This window comes from Halichoerus grypus, chromosome 7, assembly GCF_964656455.1.
Source record: "Halichoerus grypus chromosome 7, mHalGry1.hap1.1, whole genome shotgun sequence".
In the NCBI taxonomy this organism is placed as follows: Eukaryota; Metazoa; Chordata; class Mammalia; order Carnivora; family Phocidae; genus Halichoerus; species Halichoerus grypus.
Genome location: NC_135718.1, coordinates 128,150,994 through 128,175,036, shown reverse-complemented (window position 1 = coordinate 128,175,036; position 24,043 = coordinate 128,150,994). Strand labels below are relative to the sequence as shown.

General features: G+C 56.7%; 2 protein-coding genes across 7 annotated transcripts; both read left to right on the top strand.

Annotated features, from left to right (window-relative positions):
- Nucleotides 1-1,702: 1,702 nt before the first annotated feature.
- Nucleotides 1,703-13,003, top strand: PTPN7 (protein tyrosine phosphatase non-receptor type 7). Of its 5 annotated transcripts, XR_004915624.2 has the most exons (11): nt 1,703-1,783; nt 2,832-3,005; nt 3,535-3,718; nt 4,023-4,107; nt 5,558-5,634; nt 6,857-6,994; nt 7,406-7,516; nt 8,243-8,400; nt 10,236-10,349; nt 11,245-11,390; nt 11,553-13,003. XR_004915624.2 is itself a non-coding variant. In XM_036086710.2 (10 exons), exons 2-10 carry the CDS (start codon nt 2,884-2,886, stop codon nt 11,336-11,338), a joined length of 1,080 nt encoding a protein of 359 aa, XP_035942603.1. In that variant the 5' UTR covers nt 1,703-1,783; nt 2,832-2,883; the 3' UTR covers nt 11,339-13,003. The 5 variants fall into 5 exon arrangements, 4 of the variants coding, with proteins under 4 accessions (XP_035942603.1, XP_035942601.1, XP_035942604.1 ...); XM_036086710.2 differs by having other exon boundaries at nt 4,026-4,107; nt 11,245-13,003; XM_036086708.2 differs by having other exon boundaries at nt 11,245-13,003.
- Nucleotides 13,004-14,460: 1,457 nt separating this feature from the next.
- On the top strand, nt 14,461-23,762 carry ARL8A (ARF like GTPase 8A). Of its 2 annotated transcripts, none has more exons than XM_036086712.2 (7): nt 14,461-14,758; nt 20,141-20,221; nt 20,532-20,605; nt 21,538-21,631; nt 21,787-21,854; nt 22,065-22,158; nt 22,692-23,762. In XM_036086712.2, the coding sequence occupies exons 1-7, from the start codon at nt 14,636-14,638 to the stop codon at nt 22,917-22,919; spliced, it is 762 nt and encodes a 253-aa protein (XP_035942605.1). In that variant the 5' UTR covers nt 14,461-14,635; the 3' UTR covers nt 22,920-23,762. The 2 variants fall into 2 exon arrangements, with proteins under 2 accessions (XP_035942605.1, XP_035942606.1); XM_036086713.2 differs by having other exon boundaries at nt 14,467-14,758; nt 22,088-22,158; nt 22,692-22,879.
- Nucleotides 23,763-24,043: the final 281 nt, after the last annotated feature.

The window sequence follows — 24,043 nt, the reverse complement described above, 5'->3', positions numbered from 1 at the left end:
TGTGCTCACGGCCCACCATGGGGCTCAGACCCTGGAAACCTGGTAGAAACCTGGAGGCACTGGTGGACCAGTTGGGGGAAGGCTTTGCCTGCTTCCTCCTCCCCACCCCTGTGGTATCCTAGCTTCCTGTTCTTGATAACAATCAACAGCTTGGCCCCACGGGGGTGGCCCTCTCTCTGATCCCCTCCTGCCCCCTTCTTTGATCCCCAGGGCCCCACGATCCATTCGTGGAGATACTGGTAGGTTTGGGGGAGCAGTTGAGGCAGAAGCCAGCCTCAGGTCACTTCCCACCGATTTACCAGGGATTCCCAGGCTATCCTGCCCCTGCCTCCAGCCTGTTCTGGGTACCAGGCTGACTACTACTCCAGCCCCTCCTTTCAGGGAAACCACCCACTCGCCAGAGTGAAGAAGGGTCCAGGACCAGCTGGCCCGGGAGGGGTTCAGAAAGGACCCGGCACCTGGTCCCCCACCCCCACTTCCAGAAGCAACAACAGGCACTGGGAGGCCTCCCGAGTTCCAAAGGGTCATCCTGGTCTCCATCCCACCCCTCCTCCCCCACGGTCCAGCAGCCGAGGCCAGCACCCTCCCCAACACCCCTCCCATGTGCGCACCCCCTGTGTCTATTGTAAATCATTTCTTTTTTGCTGTCACCATTTGACAGCTGAATCAGAGAAGTGGGAGGAAGAGAGAGGACGGGGATTGCGCGTGTTGGGGCCGGGAAGGGAAGGGTGTTTGGAATGTTACAAGGTAGAAGAAGCTGTGCCGCGAGCATGAACCGGCCGGGCTGCTGGCCAGCAAGGGGCCTGCCGAGGCGAGGCAGGGGTGGGGGGCAGTGGAGTCTTGGACGCGGGGGCCACTTTCTAGGCCCCAGGCATCCAGGCACCCCAGAAGCAAAGAAGACGCGGGAGTCCCCCCGGTGTGAGGGCCAGAGACTGTCCGCTATCTGTAAGTCTTCTAAATAGATGTCAGGATTCTGGGAGGAAGCCTGGAGGGGCTGGGGGCAGGGAAAGAGAGCCCCAGACTCTCCTACAAGCTGTCTCTACTATCTCCTTCCTGGCTGGCTGGTCCATCTCCAACCACAGGTAGCTGAGAGCTGGGGTGTGGCTCAAGTTCTGGGGATGACCCTTCTGGTCTGGCCTGGGCCTTTCTTCCCCATCGTGGAGCAAGGATTCCTGCCTCCTTCTTCCCTCACCCCACCCCAAGTCCGCACCCACCTCTGCTTTGAGAAGGTACAACCTGGACCTGATCAGGAACTCGCAAGGCTTGAAGGGACAAGGGTTTCCAGGACCAGGGCTTTGAGGCAGAAGTCAGTCTCTGGACAGGGCCAGCTTGAGCAGGAACAGCTTGGGGTTTCTGTGTGGGACAGCATGGAGCTGGGGGTCAGCTGAGCTCTGCCTGGTAAGCGGGCAGAGACTGGATGTGACAAATACCCAGAGGACAAGCAGTCCAGGGAGCAAGGGGGTTTGGGAGCTAGGGGAACCAGGGTGGTCAGGAACAGGCCGGCCCCTCCCTCTCCATCCCCACAGAGCAGGGCCTTAGGCCCGTGGCAAAAGTGCTGGGCCACAGCCAGGCCACCCCCAGAGGGGCGCAGGCAAGAGGCACCCGACCCCTGGTGGTGGCAGCGGGCGCAGGAGGGCAGCACGCCGCTGGGGTGTGCGTGGGTGGCAGCAAGGAGGGGCAGAGGGAGGAAGCTGGCTTCCTGAAGCCTCCTCAGCCCTCAAAGACAGACCAACAGACAGACAGACAGCTGGTAAGAGGCAGCCTGGGGGACACAGCTGCTTCAGTAAGTACCTGAATGGGGGGAGGAGGGGCCCTGTGGTCCTGGGGTGGTGTGAGCCTTGGGGAGGTGGGAGGGCATCTCCAAGGCGGGTGTGAGTGAGGCTGCACTGGGGAATGGGCGCTGACCTAGCTGATATCCCCGAGGGGCACGGGCCAGGGGAGCCGCAGGGGGGCTGCAAGGACAGCAAAGGCCAACCACCCCCTTCCTGCTTCGTGAGAGCTTCTCTCTACCACCCACATCTGCACGGGGCCCACTCTGTCCCCTCACCTCTGTGCCTCCCTGCGGGCTTAGCGACTCTCACACCGCCCCCACCCGTCGGAAGCTGTGACCTGGCTCTGGAAGATAGGGACTGTCCCCCAAGAGGACATGGGCCCCACCACCTCCATGCCCCCTCTTGTGCCCTCAGCTGTCGCCTCACCATGCGCTGCCGCTCAAGGGCTTGGTGAGGCCATTTCCTGTGACGGTTACAGAGGCGGGAGATGGGGGGATGGGCAGAGGAGGAAGGAAACACCCCCCCACCAGCCTACCTCCCTGGACAGAGACCCCAGAGGCCAGAATGAACTCGGGCACCGCCAGCAGTTAGGATGGGGTCTACAAGGGTCCCCAACTGGCTCCCACGCTGCAAGAGGCCTCAACCCTCTCATTTCAGAGAAGGCCCGGACTAGAGGTGGTTTCTGTGAGCTTTCTCTCTCCCTTCTACACAGAACACGTCGTTTCTGTTTCCTCCCTTGCCTTCTTGCACCTGGGCCCCAGCTGAGAGCCCTCTGTACTCTGGCCTCGGGCAGCCTCTTCTCCCCTCTCTTCCTCCTTCTGGAGTCTTTCCTGCCCCCCCACCAATCTCTATGCCTTGTCTGGCCTGCCTACCACCCTGGGTCCCCTTGTAGGGATCCCGGCCTTCCCTCAGTGACAATGACAGCCCTGCTCGGAGAGCAGAAGACACCCCAGTGAAAACAGAGGTGCTGGAAAGCAGGCGGCTGGCCTGGGCTTGGGAGCCTTCCCCTGGCCAGTCGGACAGGCCAGAGGTCAGCTGCTGAGGGGCCCTGTCTTTCAGGTGAACCTCATGGCTGAGTGAGCCTCCCCTGGGCCCTGCACCCCACCCCAGCATGGTCCAGGACCGTGGGGGGTGCTCCAGAGCACAGCTGCTGACCTGGTCTTTGGGGGCAGCCATGACCCAGCCTCCACCCACCAAGGCACCGGCCAAGAAGCATGTGCGGCTGCAGGAGAGGTGAGATCTTTCCTGGGAGGGGGGGCCTTCCCAGCCCTGAGACCCTGCCTGGTTCCCTCCATCTGCCCCCTCCAGCTCTGACAGCTGGGTCCAGAGGGCCCTCAGCTGTTGACTCCAATCTGGAAAGGAAAAACCCAATGTGTTCATTTGCATGGCATTTGCATGGCATTTGCATGGCATTTGCATGCCTGGGGTATAAAGTTTCACGTCAACCTTGTGCCTGCTCCCCGAACCCTAAGTTGGGCTGAGCAGCCCCTGGAGCAGGGCTGTCTTGGGTCCGGATGTAGGTCTGAGCTTTAGGGGCCTGGAAGGAATGGGTAGAGGTGGGCAGCTGGAGGTTCAAGGCTGCCCTGATCTGACTGACAAAAAAAGGCCATATAGCAGGGGCCTGAACCCTTGAATCTCCCGGGCCTCTGGGTCCAGGGGAAGACAAGGAGCAGCCCCCTCACACGTACCCCGTAACAGTAAGAATGGCTAGAGCAGCTCGCGCTCCTGGGCGCTCACTGGGCGCTGGTCGTCTGTGCTGCAGGCGGGGCTCCAACGTTGCTTTGATGTTGGATGTGCGGTCCCTGGGGGCTGTGGAACCCATTTGCTCGGTGAACACACCCCGGGAGGTCACCCTACACTTTCTGCGCACAGCTGGACACCCCCTCACCCGCTGGGCCCTGCAGCACCAGCCACCCAGCCCCAAGCAGCTGGAAGAGGAATTCTTGGTAAGAACTTGGGGTCCCCTCCGAGTCACTCTGCCCCTTCTGAATCAGAGACAGCCAGCTAGCACCATACTATCTTGGGCACTGCGGGTATGTCTCTTCTTTGGGCCCTCAGAATCGACGAGAACCCCAGTGCCAGGGGAGAAAATCACCCCCTGCTCCCCCTTCTGCCCTCCACCCCATCCAGACCTACTAAAGCCAGGAGAAAACAGCCAGGACCAGCTCCACTAGATCGGGGCGGTGGGGGGGAAGGGGGAAAAGGCTGGGAAGAGGTAGTGGCTATTCACTCATTTCCTCCCTCTGCCAGAAGATCCCCTCGAACTTTGTCAACCCTGAAGACCTGGATATTCCTGGCCACGCCTCCAAGGACCGATATAAGACCATCTTGCCAAGTAAGAACCGCGGCAGGCATCAAGGGAGGTGGTGCTGTCCCTGGGGCTGGACAGGTTCAGAAGGCAAGACACACAGCCTCAGCCAGGGAAGAGCTCCCTTACCCGGGGCACCTGCTTTCAGCAGAGAAATACCAATACCTTGCCCCGGCTGGGGGAAGGAGGAGCGAGAACCATAACCACAGTAAGAACACGGCAACTCGTACTTGCAGATGCTTACTGTTGGGCCAGGCAGTGCTGGGAGCCCCTGATGTTAACTCCTTTCTCAAAATGACCCCATGAAGTTGACGCGATGCTATCATTACTCCCGTTTTACAAACGAGGCAGCGGAGTCACAGAAAGGTTGCCTAACTTGCCCAAGATCACAGCTTCTTTGTGCTCTTCCTCCGCTGTGGGAAACGCCCAGCAGAGGTCCGTAGCGGGAAAGGCACCATCAGGATGGCTCCAGGAGGGAGGGCTTTGAGCAGCTCAGATGCTGGGCATCCAAAAGAGAGCAGTGACAGGTTTGGAGATGGGAGTCCAGGGGCTGTAAGGGGTTGACCCCTCAAGCTCAAGGGACCCAGGGATCAGCACCTCCCACCTTTCAGAGGCAAGCGCGAAACCCTCACAGATTCTCTCCCTCCCCCCACTCAGAGCAGCCTTGTCTGGCCAACCCACCTCCAGTAACTCCCAGTCTTGAGGCCTTAGCTCACCACCAGCTCCTGTGGTTCCAGCCCTCTGCCCGCAGGGGTGGGTCAGCACTCAGCATCGAAGTGAGGGGGAGGGAGCAGCCCTTGTTCTTGGCCAAAGTCTAACCAGCCGGCAGCCACGAGAGAGGGGAGAGCGCCCTCTGCCTGCAATCCCCCTCTGTCCAGAACCAGGCCAGCACCGGGAGAGCTAGTCTCCTTTCCTCGCAGGCTAGGTTCTCTGTCCCTGCTTGGATTGGATTTGGAGAAAGCCTTCCCCCTTCGAGGGACAGGCTGACACGCCCAGTATCGGAATGAAGCCGGAATTCTGGTCCTGCTTCCCCACTGTGGGATTTTAGGCAAGTCATTCATCCAAATCCCGTATTCACATATTCACCGTCAGAAACCAACTCTTTCTCCATGACATCTCTTTTTCTGTTCCCATTGGTACAATCCTGCTCCACACCCTTACCAATCTCAAGGCTAGAATATCTCAACTCACAGCCCATTAGGCCCCTGCGGCTCCATTTCCTTTCCTCAATAGTCTGTCCTACACGGCACCACCCAGTTAACCTTCCCCAGTTATTCCTTTGATAGTGTCACTCCACTGCTCCAAAACATTCTGTGGCTCCCTATTGTCCACATATAAAATTTAGTGGGTCTCTGGCCACCTGCTATACCAGAGACACTGTGATAAGCACAGGAACTCACCTCTTCCTGACCTTGTTGGCGTGTACATTAGTTGGTCCCCTTTTGACCTCTGACCTCTGCTGATTTTTACTTCCTAGATCCCCAGAGCCGCGTCTGTCTAGGCCGGGCACAGAGCCAAGAAGACGGAGACTACATCAACGCCAACTACATCCGAGTGAGTGGCCTGGCTGAGGCTGCCCTGCAGGGAATGGGGGTGCAGGGGCGGGGGGGGGGCTGTCTTTGAAGACATCTGTCCCCAGAGAACGTCTTCCAGCTGTGAGTTCCCGCTCCAAATCGCAGCTGCCAAGCTGGGGCAGACACTGAATAGGCCCCAAGCCACCAACCGAGAAAACAGAGCAGATGTTAAGCTGAGAAGAAGATACCAGCCAGTCTCCTTCATGCACACTATCACTTCATCCCTGCCCACCTTCTACACAGGGAGGAAATTGCATTGTTGAACCCACTCCCGCATATCCCCCCGAGGCTCATCCCTCTTAGCTCTGCTTGGAAGGTGCTCGCACAAATAGGAGCTCTTAGCTGTCTCCCTTTTCTCTCTCTCTAGGCTTAAGTGCTCCCCAAAGCAGCCCCTCCTTGGTGGAAATGGTTTAACATCAAACTATAGGAGCCAGGGAGGCAAGGTGGCCTCTCTACCCCAGCTTCCCATCTCTACTGGCCCTAAGTAGATGTAAAAGCAACGCCCCCTAGTGGCGCAAAGTGGGTAGGGCAGCGGTCAGAGGCACCAAGAGGTGGAAAGCTGTTAGCTAAGGCAGGGAGAGGAAAGGAGAGCTCTTGGCCGCATCTGTTTGCGGCAGAAACTTGGTGAACGGTGGTGAACGGTGGTCTGTCTGGATTTCCTCATCTTCAGGAGCTGAGATTCTAAAGGGGAGAGGAAGGGGTCAGCAAGAGTGTGCTACATCTTGCTACTAAATATATACAAGTAATACATAAAAGTGAAACATTCATTCCACCAATGTTGAACACTGTTTTCTTATTTTGTGCTAGTAGAAAGCAGCAGGGGAGGAAGGGAACACACACCGACAAAGTATTTGGTATGTGCTAGCCTTTCCGTATGCTTTGTGGAATGTAATCTGTATTATACTCCTGCAAGTTAGATATTACGCCCAATTTACAGATGAGAAAGTTGAGGCTTACAGAGGCTAGGTAACCTGCTTACGGTGGCATAGCCAGTAAGCAGCAGAACAGGGATTTGAACCCACGTGTTCCTCCCCCAGAACCTCTGTCCTCTCTACCATGTGGCTTCCAGTGCACGCATGTGTGTGTCTGTGTGTGTGCGTTCAGTGGCTTTGGCCGGATCCCAGGACCTACAGAGTCTGGGATTCCCCCAGAGAGCTAACTCACTGCTTCCTACCCTTCCTTTTGTGCATCCACCTCCCCAGGGCTACGATGGGCAGGAGAAGGTCTACATTGCGACCCAGGGCCCCATGCCCAACACTGTGTCGGACTTCTGGGAGATGGTGTGGCAGGAAAAAGTGTCACTCATTGTCATGCTCACTCAGCTCCGAGAGGGCAAGGAGGTAGGAGCCACAGTCTTTAGTGAACCCAGAAAGGGCCACATTTTATCCTACCACACATGCCGCTACTCAGGGCAGCTCAGGACTAAGGGCTCCCCTGGGAGTTAACAATACCTATAGCCAGGCCCAGCTTGCACTTCTAGAAAAGTTTCTGAGCTATATGCCATGGGGGCTATCCACAGCTAGAATGGAGGATAGGGTGCGCACTTCACCTGCACGTGCCAAGCTCAGGAGAGCCCGCCCCGGGTGCCAAGCCACCAACCGAGAAAACAGAGCAGATGTGAAGCGCAGTGCGCAGCCCCTCCAGCGGGGGTGGGAAATTGGGAGGGGACCCACTCCCCTTTCTGCTGTGCTGGCCCCTGCTCAGGCTGATAGACACTTCCCCCTTCTGACTCCCAGCTCCCTCCCTCCTAGAAATGTGTCCACTACTGGCCCACAGAAGAGGAAACCTACGGACCGTTCCGGCTCCGCATCCAAGACACAAAAGAGTGTCCAGAGTACACTGTGCGGCAGCTCACCATCCAGGTACAGGGAGCTCAGACCACCTCCAGCATCTCTGAAACTCAGGCCCAACCTTCACTGGGAGCCAGGGGTTGACTCATCTAAACCTTCTTGAACACACATCTAAAAGAAGAGCTTGAGGCACAGAAGAAAGAGAAACATGGGTACTGCCCTGGTCTAATAGGGCAGAGCCAACAAACCAAGCAGGAGCTGCCGGGAAGGCCCGTCCGTCTGTGCTGAATGGGCCAGGAAAGGAGAGGTGGGGTCCCGGAGTCATGCTGAAGGAGCCCCAGGAAGTCCAGAGAGATGTATGATAACACATGTGAAGTGCTTTAAGATGCCTTCTATTATCATATAGCATTTGATATCTTTCAAAGCATTTCTCTACCAACTCCTTATCCTCCAAGCAACCAGAGAAGCAAACCAATAAGATATCACTGTGTCCTTTTTCTAAGTGAAGAGAATGAGGTTAAGGGACTTTGCCCAAAGTCATGTGCTGGTGAGAGGCAGAGCCAGAGCCAGGACTTGAACTTGGGTCTTTCCCCCCTCCCTGGACGGCATTCCTGCCAGCATTTCAGAGGAGGGAATTGTGGAGTCTGATGAGCAGGAGAAGGGAGAGCTGACCTTGCCTGCTCGGGGTCCCTGACCGTGCCATGGAGTCATTCTAGCCCTTGACTTCCTCTGGCCCCAGAGAAGGCTGGCACTGCCCCCTCCCCTGACCCTGGTTCTCATGCCTTGTCCCTCTGCCAGCACCAGGAGGAGTGCCGGGGAGTGAAGCACGTCCTCTTCTCCGCCTGGCCTGACCACCAGACCCCAGAATCGGCTGGGCCCCTGCTGCGCCTGGTGGCCGAGGTGGAGGAGAGCCCAGAGACAGCTGCCAACACTGGGCCCATCGTGGTCCACTGCAGGTATGCGCCCCGCCCTCCCCGGCAGCCTTGACGCAGGCCCCTCTTCCCTTGCCACTGGGTCTTTCCTTGGAATGGGTCCAGGAAGGACAGCACCAAGCAGGCCCAATTCTTCCCAGGATGGGAATCCCTAGGTCACTCAGCAAAGTGCCCTGTGCTTATTCTCTCCTTCATGCAGAACCTGGCTATGTGGGCTGGACATTCAGGCACAAGCCAGAGAGGGGAAAGACTATCAGAAAGCTTCCCAGTCTGCTGGGGCAGGAGGTAAACATGGTCCCTGCTGTTGAGAAACTCGGTTACTCAACAAATGCTTATTGAAAACCTGTTATTGTCAGGCACGGTGATAGATGCTAAGGAGACAGCTTGGCTTCTGCCCTGACAGGCTCGCAGTATGACGAGGGCTATGATGGCGGTGTCGGGGGGCACAGAACCAAGTCGCTCATCTCCGAATTTGGCCAGAGACAGTTTTCCAGGAGAAAGGACATTTAAACCAAGTAACAACCTGAGAGGTGAATTAGCCAAGAGTAGAAAGGGGAAGCATTCCAGACAGATAGAACAGCGTGTGCAAAGGCCCCTCGATGACATTTTTTTTTAAAGATTTTATTTATTTCTTTGATAGAGAATGAGAGAGAGTGAGCACAAGCAGGGGGAGTGGCAGGCGGAGGGAGAAGCAGGCTCCCCACTGAGCCCAATATGGGGCTCGATCCCAGGACCCTGGGATCATGACCTGAGCTGAAGGCAAACGCTTCACCGACTGAGCCACCCAGGCACCCCTAGATGACATTTTTAAATGGACACATTGCGGGGAGTAGACTTAGAGGATGGGGATGGGGGCCTGGAGGTCAAGTGGGGGAGGGGAGGAGAGTGATAAGAGATAAATCTGGAAGGCCCGAGGCCTCATAGGACTGGCTAAGAAACTTGGATTTAGCCAAAGGAATACTTGGGCTACAGAATAAGAATCTGATTGGGATGGAGTCCAGGGTAACACAGGGGACAAGCTTACAATAAGGAAACCATTCGGGAGTGCATACCCTAAAAAGAACATAGTGGCAAAAGTATAGACAGAGGTGGGATGCCTGGGGGGCTCAGTCAGTAAGCGTCTGCCTTGGGCTCAGGTCATGATCCCGGGGTCCTGGGATCGAGCCCCGCATCGGGCTCCCTGCTCGGCGGGAAGCCTGCTTCTCCCTCTGCCTCTCTCTCTCTCCCCCTCTCTTTGACAAATAAATAAATAAATAAATAAAATTTTTTTTTTTAAAGTACAGACGGAGGGGACTCTGCAGGTGGTGCCTAGGCATTATGTGCTGGGAAGTCCTGAGTGGCTTCTATCAAGGGTTCAGACAAGTCTTCCTAAAGGGGGGGGGGGCTGAGAAGATTTTGAAATAAAGAGCAAGACAGAGCAGAGTGGAGAGCCAGCTGTGGGAAGGACTCAAGGTGGGAAAAGGGGGCTGAGTGTCCGCAGCTGTGGTGATGGAGGAGGTCACAGGGGCTCCGCAAGCCCAGTGTGAGCACTGATAGCTGGAAACCGTTTCCTGCTGCTAAGCAGAAGACGGCTCCTCGAAATGTCCACGGGGACTGGAGGGGGACCTGGGAAAGGTTTACGGCGAGGCTAGTAGGAAATGTAACCTCCTCCAGCGCCAGCTCTAACCTGAGAAGGTACTGCGGCCTTCCTCCATCCTCATGTCCCCACCCCTCAAACAGAGCGCCCTACGACTTTCTCTGCAGTTTGAGGCCTGGCCCCCATGTTCCCTGGTCACCTGTCTCCCATGTTCCCCACTCGCCTGGCCCCCATGTTCCCCAGTCTCCTGTGACCTCCCTGTCCCCTCCCTGGCTGTGTCCAGTGCAGGGATTGGCCGGACTGGCTGCTTCATCGCCACCCGAATTGGCTGTCAACAGCTGAAGGCCCGTGGGGAAGTGGACATTCTGGGCATCGTGTGCCAACTGCGGCTAGACAGGTGGGTCTACGGATGTGGATGGGAGTAGCACCGTGGAGGAGTAGCCTCCGTGCTTCCTGGGCTCCAGAGCACTTAGAGGCACCATCAAGCACCTCCCTCGAGAAAGGAAGGGGCCCTTGGCTTAAAGAGCTGTTTCTTCTGCACCTAACACCCAGGAAAGAATCTCTATCTAGAATTTTAGCTTGGGGGCCGAGATTGAAATATGCCACTCTGTGGATATCTGAGCCTTACATCTTTTCTGGTTTTGTTTTTTCCAAATTCCCTACTCAGGGAAAGGTGGAAGAATAGGGGATGGTTGGTTCTAAACACTAGGTAGACACGGATAATGCACAGAAGCCCCCTGGATCTGGAGAGAGGGAACCAGGGTGCAAATTCTGCCTTGCATCTCACTGAGCTATCATGCTCGTTCTCTGGGCCCCCATGTCTTTATCCAGAGAGAAATAATGGCTCCTTCCCCCAGACAGCTGTTGTAAGGAATGAGTTAACTCACTGTGAATGTGTTTTTCGAATATAAGAACCTACTATACACATATATGGAATTATTATGTTTACATTTAAGATGGGGAGGAGGAAACTTTGAGGCTCAGGAATATTCCTTGTCCGGCCTGAGGGATCAGGGGCCTGGTTCTGCCCCAGGAGCTGATGGGTCGGAGAGGAACAAGTTTCAGTGTGGGCTGTCTCCTCCTCGGCCCAGCCAGCCACAGGACCCAGGCCTGAGTATGGGGCCGAGGGGCTGTCCTTGTGGGGAAGGTGTGAGGGGCAGCAAACAGGAGTAGGAAGCCCAGAGGAGGAACATATGAAGTAGCTGACGGGTTCTTTGGGAGAATCTCCCTGGTGAACTATGAAGATGTTTGGCCTGACCCGTCTGCTCGCGGTCTGCTTGCTTCCCTCACAGGGGCGGAATGATCCAGACCACGGAGCAGTACCAGTTCTTGCATCACACGCTGGCCCTGTATGCGGCCCAGCTGCCAGAGGAGCCCTGCCCCTGAGCCCTGGCGCCCTCCACCAGCCCGGGTGCCAGAGTCCCCCAGGCCTGGGCAGGTGGGTCTGGGAAAGTGGGCCTTGTGATCTGAGAGACCCCTTGGGTGGGCCTGGAGAAGGGGTGCCCCTCAGGAGGCACATGCAGTCACCGGAAGCTGCATCAGCAAGGACTGGGACCAGACTCCAGGTCTTTACCACTGGCCATTCTTCTGCTTCCTCTAGTAGCCGCAAACGGACACTTGGGGGACCTCCCGTGTCTCTCTGACCTTCGAGCTAGGAGCCGGCATTTACGACAGAGCTGAGAAAGGAGCCCAGGAGTCCTGTCTTACCCAAAGTGCTCTGTGAGCTTCATCTCTCCGTCTAGGACAGGGACATTAGGTGCTTTGCTGCCATAGGGAAAAGTAATCAGAGAAGTTCCTAGAAGCCTGTCCAGCTCTATCTCCTTCCTGGGGCTGGCAAGACAGTGATCCCAAGATCTTCCGCCTGGGCCCTGCCCCAAAACAGGCCAGATGCCCGAGCTGGGAAAAGTCCGGTCCTGACCACGGCCAAGTTCTCAACATCCTAGCAGTGACTCTGCTTCCTCACCCCACATCCGTGAGGGCTGGATACCCCGCCGAAGAGAACAAGAACCCAGACTACCCCTGTGCCCACACTTGAGTCCTGGGATCAGGCTACAGAGGTGACCAGGCCAAGCAGCTGAAACCTCTGGAAGAGGGAAAGTATGGGGGCCCCTCAGCGGTCCAGAGGGCTACCCCTACCTCCATAATTGCCAGCCACTCACCCCAGCTACTCCCTAGGGAGGCCCAGCATCCTCTGTCTTCTCCTTCCATGACCTTGGAAGATCCCTGGGTAGGAGGAGGTACAAAAGAACAAGGAGTGAGGGAGAAACAAAGAGCTTGGCCTGATTTTAGAAAACCAGCCCCCCGGCCCCCACCCCCTGCATTTGCAGAAGGCACCTGGAGAGCCTGGCTGCTTCCACGAACAATTGGGTGAACGCATTCCATGCAGACCTGGGGCCTCAGACTAAATTGGGGTCCCCCTTAGTCTATCCCAGAGAACGAACTCCCTTCATCATCTCAGTATCAACACAATTTCCAGGGCACCCAAGATCCATCTCAGGGCTCACCTACACACCTCCGGGAAGACATCTAAATCCTTCGTCCTTGAACCCAAGATGGGTTGCCTGTGGCGATGAAGGAAGGCATCATCTCTCCGGGCACGCAGCCCCTGCGGTCTGCTTTGGCTGATGCCAGTTCTCTGCGGAATCCCCCAAGGAGCTAGATCCTGGAGAACAGCTGAGCCTCCTCATTCATGACATCTCTTCGGAAGAACCCACAATGTTGAATCTGAAGTGAATTTTCTTAATGCTTCTGCTTGGTCTCACAATGGAATTCCTCCTTCCTTACGGCCCTGGGAGTGGGCTCTCCTACAGCTGCACTTGCCTAACCCCTATGGGAGGCGCTCACAGCTTGTGACCGTGAAGCCAGGCAGAGTTCTCAAGCGCCTGATCCTGCCCTGAGCTCACACCCAGCTGGGAGGAAAGCAACTGCATGAGCATGGGCCCAGAGGCTCCCCTCCCTGGCACTGTCGCCCCGACCCCGTTCTAGAACTTAGAGAGTATAAGCTCTGAAAGAGGAACCAAGTGGGAGAATAAAGGCTTTTTGGATGACTGATTCATTCCTTCTTTCCATCTTTTTCTCAGGCCTCCGGAGCCTCTTTATAGCAACAGAGTAAGAATCCATAGGCCAGGAATAGGCTGCAGATCCTTATCCCAGGATATGCACATTTCTAGCACTTCTTGAGACATCAAAGTGACACTGGAGTCAGTTTAGGAAATGGGGCAGAGGTGTACCCTAGGAGCTAGATAGGGACCTATTAAGGGGCAGAAGCTAGAAAGATGATACTTTGTGATCCCTCCACTTTGGCCACTGTCTGATCATTTGGGGTCATCTTAGGTACGTTTGATGGATATGGCTTAGGTCGACAGTTTATGCACTTTTAACTAGAACAATAGACTACATGTGAGTACGTTTGAAAACCAAATACTGGGGTGCCGGGTTGGCTCAGTCGGCTAAGCATCTGCCTTCCACTGGGGTCATGATCTCAGAGTCCTGGGATCAAGCCCCACGTGGGGGGCTCCCTGCTCAGCAGGGAGTCTGCTTCTCCTTCTCCCTGTGCCCCTCCCTCCCATTCATGCTCTCTCTTTCAAATAAATAGATAAAATCTTAGGAAGGAAGAAAGAAAAAAAGAAAGAAAGAAAGCCAAATACTAAGGAGCACCCATCCTAGGTCGGGGCCTGCCCTGAAGCCTGGGACCATTGGGGAACAGCCAGCCCTGGGGTTCCGCAGGCCCTGTGGCTACATCCTCTGAGGCAGGCGGCATCTTGGCCTGCCCTACACCTCCCGCCGACAGTGCTCCTCCTGGAGAAAACTTTGGCTTTCACCAAAACAGGCCAACTTTTTCATCCACCACACATCTTCCTCACTGGAAACCGTCCCCACCCCCAAGCAGGATTTTATCTGTGAATTATGGTGATACTGGGGAAAATCGGCATCAGCCTCAAACAGCTATTTCACTTAGGGCCAGAGGCTTCCTAAACAAGCAGTTCAGGTAAACTGTGGTTAACAAAACAAGATGGAGTATTAACACACCCAAACCCGGTTGTTACTCTCCACTGGTTAGGTTTTGAGAGGATAAGACTCAGTCCCCAGAGATGTTCAGAGGCAAGGACTCAGGGAACAAAAAGCCTCCATTGGCCGGCCTTTCATAGAGATCTCATCTCCGGGTCCTGGCAAGTGGGTGAACCATCCTCCCCCACCCTGCTTAACGGGGACCTCACCCACCTCGGGCCCACCACCCTTTGGGAAGGAACGGGGTGCCAGCCAGGGCGCGGCAGCCCGGGAAAACAGATTAGACCTCTTTCCCGAGTGCCCCCGGCCGCCAGCAGGCGCAGGCCGTACCGCCGAGGCGCGAAGGCTCCCCGCGCAGCCCACCCGCCGGCCGGGCTCGGGGCGAGGGAGGGGCGCGCGCTCGGGTGCGAGCCGGACGCGGCCGGGCAGCGGCGGCGCAGGAGGGCGGCGGCGGCGGCGGCGGCGGCGGCGGCGGAGGAGGAGGAGGGCGCTGAAGCCACACCCATCGGCGAGCGGATCCGGGGGCAGCGAGTCGTCGGCCGCTGCGCTCGAGCCTCCGCCCGCACCGAGCCGCGGGACCCGGGCCGCACCGGGGAGGGGCCGCTCCGGGCCGCAGCGCGAGGGCAGCGAGGGGCGGCGGGCAGCCGGCACCGGGCGGGGCCGGCGGCAGCGACCATGATCGCTTTGTTCAACAAGCTGCTGGACTGGTTCAAGGCCCTGTTCTGGAAGGAGGAGATGGAGCTCACGCTGGTCGGGCTGCAGTACTCGGGCAAGACCACCTTCGTCAACGTGATCGCGGTACGGGGGCGCGGGGCGCGGGCCCGGGGCGCCTGCCGAGGGTCGGGCCTATCTCGGCCCGCGCCGCGCCCTGGTGAGCCGGGGTCGCCGCCTGGCATGGCCGGGCACCGCCGGGCGCCGGGCGGGGGAGGAGCGGGCCCGGGCGCTTGGGGCCTAGCACGGCCCGCGGGGGACCCGGGTGGCGCGCGACCCGCTCTCCCGTCCGGGCCGGGATGGCACGGCTGGGGGGGGGGGCGGGCGGGGAAGGGGGACGAGGACACGGGCTGGGGCCCTGGGACTGGCGGCCGCAGTGGGTCACGAGGTAGGAGGGAACCGCCGCCTGCAGAGACAGGCCCCCTCCGGTCCCCGCGCATGGGGGCATGACGGGGCGAAAGTGCCCGGGCTTTCCCGCCCCGCGTGCGGAGGGTCGTGGGACCCGGCGGCTGGAGCGGCTTGGGGAGGGGGGCTTGGGCGAGCTCAGCCCCACCCGGAGGCTTTAACCCCTCTCTGCCGGAAGAGGAAGCCCCGCGCTATTGAGGGGGAGGGGACGTACCCCCTGGGGGTAGTGGAATCAGCTGAGGCCCTTGGCTCGCGCCCAGACTCCTCCCCTCCAGGAACCCGCGGCGTCTTCGCTGGGGGTCCGGGGAGGGTGGCGTCGGAAAGGGGGTTTGGAGTCTCCGCCTGGCTCAGAAGTTGCAGCTGGAGGCGCCTCGGACCAGAGGATGAGTTTGGAGGGGCGCTGCCCACTCTGGGGACACGGCAGAGAGGGGCTCCGAGGGCTTTGGGTAGTCGAGTCCGAGGTGGGCACTTTTCAGTCTTTCGCTGCCCGGGAGTGGTGGGGAAGGAGTTAAAATCTGTCTCAAAAAAAGGGAAGACGAGCTCCATGGGTGTGTGAGCTGAGGCTGCAGTAATGGCTGCGGCCTGCTTTAAAGAAGCTGGCAGGACTGGGCGTGTGGGGCTGAGGGAGGCTTGGGGCAGGGGGCGCTGGGGTTGTCGCGGCCCGGCCCCAGTCCCCATGCTAGGGTTTCTGAGGATTGTGAATTGGCCACATACTGGCCCCAGACGCGCATCCTAAGGTCAGCGAGGAAGTGTGGCCAGGCAGCCTAGGTACCGCCCCGCGCCTGTGCGGCTGCCCGTCCGGAAGAGAGCCCCCTGATGGATCGCAGCATCCCAGGGGCGCGAGTGCAGACGGAGGGCTGGAGCCTGGAGCTGCGGGTACCCCGTGGCCACATGTTTGGGCACCGGCTTCCCTTTCCAAACATGCTTGGCAGATGACCTCTGCCCCTTCCTCCACCCCATGGTTCCTGGCTCCTCATCGGACAGGGCAGGACCTCCAGGCCCACGCTGGGTGTTTTGGCGTGATGGTTTCCTAGCCAGCATGCACCCCTGAGCTCCCGTCTGCCCAGGCTCTGGGCCTAGGGTCTGGCCTCTAGTTAGATCGGGCATTGACTCGGGCTCTTGGGCCCCTTGGAAGCATAGTGCATAGTGCCTGGACTCTGATCCTGCAGGCCTGGGTGGCTTGGCTTCTAGGCATTTCGATCTGGGAGATGTCTCCAGGGTAAGGCCAAGAGGAGGAAGTTCCTGCTGCTCTAAGGGCTCAGCCTCCGTGTCCCCTCCAGTCCCCAGGGAAACTCTCCTCATGGAGCGTTTCTGAAAGCCATGCTCCTGGCCAGAGACCCACAGGTCCCCGGGTGGGTTCCACTTCCTGGTCAGGAGGGCTTCCCCTAGACCTGCATCATATCTAAAACAGGAACAGAGCTCAGGAGTCACAAATGACACTGTCAGGGGCAGAGTTTCTGAGAGGTACAGGGAGCGCGCCCCCCACCCCCCACCCCGTGCATTCCCCTTTCTAATATTCAATCTGCCACTTCGGCTTGCACATCCTAAAAGTACAAGCAAAATGTCCCTTTAAATTTTTTTTTTTTTTAAGATTTTATTTATTTGCGAGAGAGACGATGAGAGACAGAGAGCATGAGAGGGAGGAGGGTCAGAGGGAGAAGCAGACTCCCTGCTGAGCAGGGAGCCTGATGTGGGACTCGATCCCGGGACTCCAGGATCATGACCTGAGCCGAAGGCAGTCGCTTAACCAACTGAGCCACCCAGGCGCCCCAAAATGTCCCTTTAAAGAGGCTTCCCAAGAAAAACCACCCCTTGTGGACTTCAGTGGGAGTTCCAGCATCGGGGAACCTGTGTTCTCGGATCTCCAGGGCGCCGGCACTGGTGTTTCTGCCCACCTTGTGCATAACCACAGTAGAGTGTCTGTCAGAGAGAAGTGAAGAATTGGGACCCCTGGGCTCTGTTCCTGTGCCCTCTGCTGACTCTCTGCATCACCTTTGCCTGTTCATTTGGCGTCTGTTTGTCTCAGCTGTTTCCCCCTTTGGCTTTTTCTACTCGCTATATGAGGTCTGACTGTAAATAGAAATGGAGTTGATATGTCTAAGCCGCTCAGCAGGCTAACGTGAACTGGAAAAAATAATTATATAGAGACTTCACAATGCTTCTAAGAACCTAAAACTGATCTTTGGAGTTCTTCTGAAAAAGTTGTGATGTAGAAAGTAGGAGATGTTTTGCCTGAGGGAACCAAGAGAGCCATTTTCAAATATTTCAAGCCGTTTAAAGCCATTTAAATATGTAAAGGCCGTCATATGGAAGAACGCATCTCGGGGTACCCAAGCCTCTGGAACAAGGGATGGGAGTTACAAGAAGATGGATTTTTGACTCATTATAAAGAACTCTCAGGGAGCTGGAGCCCACCCGAGAGGGAATGAGCCAGAGCGTATTCAAGTCTGAGACCAGAGGTTAGACCACATGACTTTGGGGTTACTTCTAACCTTAAATGAGGAGCTTGTGAGATCAGCAGGCATTAGCAGGGAAATGAAGTCATAACCTGGTTCCAGCTTAGCTTTGGTTCACAGCTGAACTGGAAATATGGGTGCCCGGGAGCCTGGTTCCCTGGCGGTCCTCCTACCCAGGAGCACATTCGGCCAGGCTAGTAGGCTTTTCCTTTATCCGGGAGCCTGTGGGTCTTCTAGTTCCCAGAGATGCGAGATGGGTCCTCATGCTATATCCAGGCCATTTCCAAGCACTCTGTGAGCCTTATTTGCCAGTTTCTAGGAAACAAAAACCCTTCTCCCCATTTCACAGAAGGAAAATTTGAGGCCCAGAGAGGTTGAAGTGCCTTGTCCAAGCTCCTCCATGATGAGTGATTAACAAAAACTGGGCTTTCTTCTTCAGACCTTTATGTTCTTCATGAGACCAGATGAGGAGGAGTGGACTTTGGTCCAGCAGATGCCCCCACCCTGGCACCCTGCTGGGGTTTGAGACTTAGACTGCATGTGGTTAGGGTCTCCATCCTTAGTGAGAATAGAAGCCGTCCTCCTTCGGGGCACTCCTTTCAGTGATTCCTAACTTTTAGGGCTCTTGGGCCCTTTTGATATCTGATAAAAATAAGAGACCCTTAGGGCGCCTGGGTGGCTCAGTCGGTTAAGCGTTCAACTCTTGGTTTCCGCTCAGGTGATGATCTCAGGGTCGTGAGATTGAGCCCCGAGTCAGGCTCCACACTGGGCGTGGAGCTGGGTTAAGATTCTCTCTCCGGGGCGCCTGGGTGGCTCAGTTGTTAAGTGTCTGCCTTCGGCTCAGGTCATGATCCCAGGGTCCTGGGATCGAGCCCCACATCGGGCTCCCTGCTCGGCCAGGAGCCTGCTTCTCCCTCTCCCACTCCCCCTCCCCCTGCTTGTGTTCCCTCCCTAGCTGTCTCTCTCTCTCTCTGTCAAATAAATAAATAAAAAATCTTAAAAAAAAAAAAAAAATTCTCTCTCCGTTTGCCCCACACCCCCTGCTTGCTCTCTCTCCCTCTAAAAAAACAAAAACAAAACACACATTAGAAACCCTTGCCCCAGAGAAATGTCCATACAAACAGAAATTTTGCACATGCAGATTGGGTGCAATTTCAGGGGGTTCAGGGACTCTCTGAAGTTCATCTGTGGCCCACAGGTTAGGAACCCTTGCTCCACCTTGTCACGAGCATCAGTCATGGGGACTCACTTCTCACTTCCAAGGGCCTTAGTGAATGAGTCTGGGTGATTCTTGCAGATAAAAGGGAATCAATCCCTCTCATTCAGATGGGACCTCAGGAGTCTTCACTCAGGCCTACAGGCTCTGAATAAGAAATCATCATGTCCTACATCTTGGCTAATGGTCAGAGCCCCTGACTTCTGTATGTGACGTGAGGTAAATTATTCCTGCCACCTAGCAGAAGAAAATGGCATGGTACAGAGACAAGGCTGTCACCCTCAGATTCAAGGTTAAATAAGCCCCATCTCCTGCATCTGGGGGAGGAGGGTGGTAAGCAGAAGTGTCCTACATGGGAACATGAAGATGACCTTGGAGGGAGTTTGGCCTGGCCTTACTTCAGGCCTGGGGCTAGTTTAGAGCAATCTAGACATCTTGGAGATGATTCAGAGGGGGAGACATGAAGATCATTAGAATTTGAAAATGGGGCGCCTGGGTGGCTCAGTTGGTTAAGCAACTGCCTTCGGCTCAGGTCATGATCCTGGAGTCCCGGGATCGAGTCCCACATCGGGCTCCCTGCTCAGCAGGGAGTCTGCTTCTCCCTCTGACCCTCCTCCCTCTCATGCTCTCTGTCATTCTCTCTCACAAATAAATAAAATCTTAAAAAATAAATAAATAAAAGAATTTGAAAATGGGTTATGGGATATGGAATTATAGTCAACTTCTTATTCAGCAAACATTTGCTAATGTTGTTAATGGGGGCATGGTTCCCCTCCCCAGGAAGCTCTCAGTCTAGTGGGAGACAACATGGGTCAACAGGGAATGTAGAGTGTGGATTATCCGCCCTAACAAACAGAGTATAGTGCAAATAAACCAGAACCATGGATAATCCAGAAATTGCTTCGTGTGCAGTGCATTTTGGGGTGGCCTATTTACCTTCCATCAAAATATTTACTGCTCATCTGAAGATACGTCTGCTTCCCTTGAGATTCCCCCCTGTTTGCCCTGACCTGTTTGAGGTCCTTCTGCTGGCAGCTGATGGCTCTTCTGCTCCACTGGAGACTCAGTGCAGTAAAGGGGCTTCCGTTGCGACGGAGAGATGGTGGTTAGACCTTAGGAAGAATTTTTTCTCTGTCTAGGCTGAGAGACTTTGAGGGGGGCAGGAGAAGACAGGGCCTCTTGTTCCCAGGAGAGCCGTGTGGAGTGGGCGGACACCTGAGTTGTTGATGGCCGTCCTGCCTCTCAGGAGCTGGCCCCGTGCCCCTTGCCTAGGGTGCCTCTGACGCTCTGGCCTGGCCTCTGCTTTATTCTTGGCAGCCCCTGCCTGCCAGGGACACACATCTGGGTTCTGTCGACTTGGACCCCTTTTCCAATTCTGACTCTTCCTTCCAGTCAGGACAGTTCAATGAGGATATGATCCCCACTGTGGGTTTCAACATGCGCAAAATCACCAAAGGGAATGTGACCATCAAGGTGAGTGCAGGAAGCCAAAAACTCTGGGCACACGCTCGGGGCCACAGAAGAGCACCTGTGTGCCTGCTGGGGCGGGGCCCCCAGAACGAGTTGGGGAGGGTATCTGAGACCCCTGGGAGGAGAAGCTGAAGGAGGGCAGAGGCTTGGAGAGGTGGGAAAAGAGCACAGAACTTCTGAGGCAGTCAGAGGGGTGTAGGCACAGGAGGGATGGAGAGCAAACCAGTCCCTGGGTGGGGGAGGGGGACAGGGAGCCAAGATGGGTTTGGTTGCCTGCCTGCTGCTGAGACCATGTTGCCCTCTTCTCACTCAGCTCTGGGACATCGGGGGACAGCCCCGGTTCCGCAGCATGTGGGAGCGCTACTGCCGAGGAGTGAGTGCCATTGTGTAAGTGCAGGGCCGGGTTGGACAAGGGGCTCAGCCTCCCCGGCTTCCCCCCAGCCTCACCGCCTGCGGGGACCCCTCCCCGGCTTCCCCCCCAGCCTCACCGCCTGCGGGGACCCCTCCCCGGCTTCCCCACCAGCCTCACCAGCCTCACCGCCTGCGGGGACCCCTCCCCGGCTCCCCCCCCAGCCTCACCGCCTGCGGGGACCCCTCCCCGGCTCCCCCCCCAGCCTCACCGCCTGCGGGGACCCCTCCCCAGCTCCCCCCCACCTCACCGCCTGCAGGGACCAGAGGCGCAGAGCTGGATTAGTCACAATCCTTGGTTCAGGGTACACTGTCCGGTCCATACGAAGCCTGCCTTTGCTTTGCGTGCTGCGTGTTTCTTGCCTGCAAAACGCTCTGAGCACCTCCCGGCCAACCTGAGAGCCAGAGCATCAACCAGCTGAAAGTACCTGTGTCTCCCTGCCTCCCCCACCCTAGAGTCACCACTATCCTGAAATTTGTATAATTTAAATGGTTTGTTCCCTTGCTTTTTAAAAATAATTTTATCATACATATATATGCCCAACAAAAGATTGTTTTGTTTTTGTTGTGTTTGACCTCATTTTTTAGAAGTATCTTGCTGTAAGAAAATCTGGGGCTGCCTTTGCTTTCTTCACTCAACCAGGGCTAGTCTTCCCGCGGAGACCGAAGAGGGTCATTTTGGAAGGGATTTACACCTAATCTTAAAGGGCCAGGCTTCACCCCTATGTGACAGCTTGTCCAGAGGGGACTTGGGGATGACAGGATAATGACAGGCCGTGGGGGAGGCCCCTAGCCCATAGATCCAGAGATGCCCAAGCCCCAGCAAGATGTTTCCTCCTGCGAGCGCAGCTCCTGTTCCTACCTCTCTGCCTGTAGTGTCATCATGTTTGTCCCCACCTGCTGTCCCCCAGGTACATGGTGGACGCTGCTGACCAGGAGAAGATTGAGGCCTCCAAGAATGAGTTGCACAACCTACTGGACAAACCCCAGCTGCAGGGCATCCCGGTCAGCAGCCTAATGGAGTGGGAGGGGAGGGAACCAGCTGGGAAGTCACTGGGGGCAGGGCGGGAGGCAGGTGAAGGCGGTCGGGGTGGGGGAGGGGAAATGGCTATCCTGGCGCAGTGGCCCTGGACCTAGTCCCTGTCCTCCCTTCTCTGTAGGTCTTAGTCCTCGGTAACAAGCGAGACCTCCCAGGAGCATTGGATGAGAAGGAGCTGATTGAGAAAATGTGAGTTTGGTTACTCTGTCCTTCCTCCCTGCTCCCCAAATTTCCCAGGCAACGGAGAGACGGCTTGCTGCTGCTCTCAGTATCCGCCACACGGTGGCAGCAGAGCCCACCTCGCCAGGAGCCTCGCCCTCCAGGGTATAGCTCCTTCAGCAGGAAAAGGACTCTGTTGCCCCCAGCCCCAGGCCCCTTGGGCAGTCCTAGCCTCAGCAGGTTCTCCTCTGGCTCCCCCCCAGGAATCTTTCTGCCATCCAGGACCGAGAGATCTGCTGCTACTCCATCTCCTGCAAAGAAAAGGACAACATTGGTGCGCGTGGGTATGGGGGAGTTGCTGACGTTCTGGGAACAGCCACAGGGCGAGGGGAGGAGCAGAGAGGCACTCCTGGGGATTCTCATACAGTGGCTCTCAAAGCTTTTCCCTCCACAACTTTCCTTGAAGCCCAAAGCTCGAATCTTCTCCTGGGGTGGGACCGGTATCCAGGGAGCTCAGATTCTGAGCATTACCCCAGCTCTGCCCTTGACTGGTTGTGTGATCTTAGGCCAATCACTCCCTTCCGTGGGCCTCACGTCCCGCACTATAACATCACAGGGTTGGATCAGGCAGTCCCGGCTGTGACATCCCACGGCTCCGGCTTTCCCAGCACCCACACACCCCCCCGCCACGCATCTGGGGCTGTTCGGAGCTTGATGGCTCTGGGCTTCTGGTGCCCTTAGAGCTGATCCCCAGTTGCAGTTTCGGAAGCCCTGGGCTTATGCCACGCCCCTGGGTGTTTGCTCCCCACCTCCCCAGTCCGCCCAGCACGGGAAGGCCTCTAAACTTCTCCGTTGTCCTCCACCCAGACATCACCCTACAGTGGCTTATTCAACACTCAAAGTCACGGAGAAGCTGAGACCGTGGTCCTTCCCCCTCGGACCAGGGACCTGCTGTCATCCAAACCCGAAGCCGAGCTCCCCGCCCACCCCGCCGTCCCCCCTAAGCCTGCCCCTCCTCACTCAGCGTGGGGAGGGGCCCTCTGGGGATCCCAGAGTCCTGTTCTGCTGAGGTTTGAACTCCTGATTTTATTGTAAAATAAACTGCTCCCATTCTGGTCCCCTAACCTCTGGCTCTCCCCCTGCCCTCTGCCCCCCCTGCTTCCGTCCCCTTAACAGCCCAGGCCCCACAGCCCCTGCCCTCCACTCTCCCGTGCCCCACCCCTACGCTGCCCTTTTCAACACTCTTCTGTTATTGTCCTGTGTGTACAGTATATATATGTATATATATTTTAATTTTTTAATTTAAGCAAAGACTAAAATCAACCATTTGATGCTGCAGGGGCCCATCAGGACCTGGGAGGGGGGCGGCGTGGAAGGAAGGCAAGAGAGGCAGGGCTGGCTCTGGGCAGGGCGAGATTAGGAAAGTGAGAGCCCCTAGGGCAGGTACCGGCCTGGGCACTGGTGGCCGTCCCCATGTCCCGTTTGTTTCCACTTCTCAGTCTGGCTTGTCCCTGCAGTGCTTGAATGTCACAGGCTGACAGGAGCGTCCAGAGGTGCCCCTCTCTGCCCCCAGTCTCAGTAGGGCCACCGGCACACCCGAGTGCCAGAGACAACCGGGCCAAAGGGGCAGGAGGCCAGCCTCCACGCGGCCGCGGCAGCCCCTCCTGCCCCTTCCTAGGGCCCCCAACTCCATGGGCCACCTCATTTTCTGTTCTCATTTTGCAGAGTTGCACAAGGAGAGAACTCAGCATGGGGGGTTGGTTCTTTGGGTTTTGTTTTCTGTTTGTTTATTTGTTTAATTTAATGATTTGTAAAGTGATGTTCCTCTTCCTTTTTTACACTTTTAGCTCATATTTAACCTCTGTTTGGAAAATGATTCTTGTAACTGTACATTTTTTTGCCTCCTAACAACAAGAATAAATGACCAGTTTTGTGTTGGGGGGGCGTCCGGGCCTGGTTATTTGTCTGTAGACACCGCGGGAGGACTGGCGGGCCCGCACACTGGGCACAAACAGCCACAGAGAGCAAGGCACGCGCTCACGCTGGGCACACAATGGCAGCTCACAAAGCAGCCTCCCGCACGTGTGCCTGGGCCTTGCCCGGCCTCCTCCTCCCTCCCTCGTCAGACTTGCATGCGGTCCCGGCTCTGAGCTTGCAGCTGCCAAGGGGAGCCCAGCAAGTCTGTGGGCTGGGGGTCAGCGTGGCGGGAGTGTGGGGCT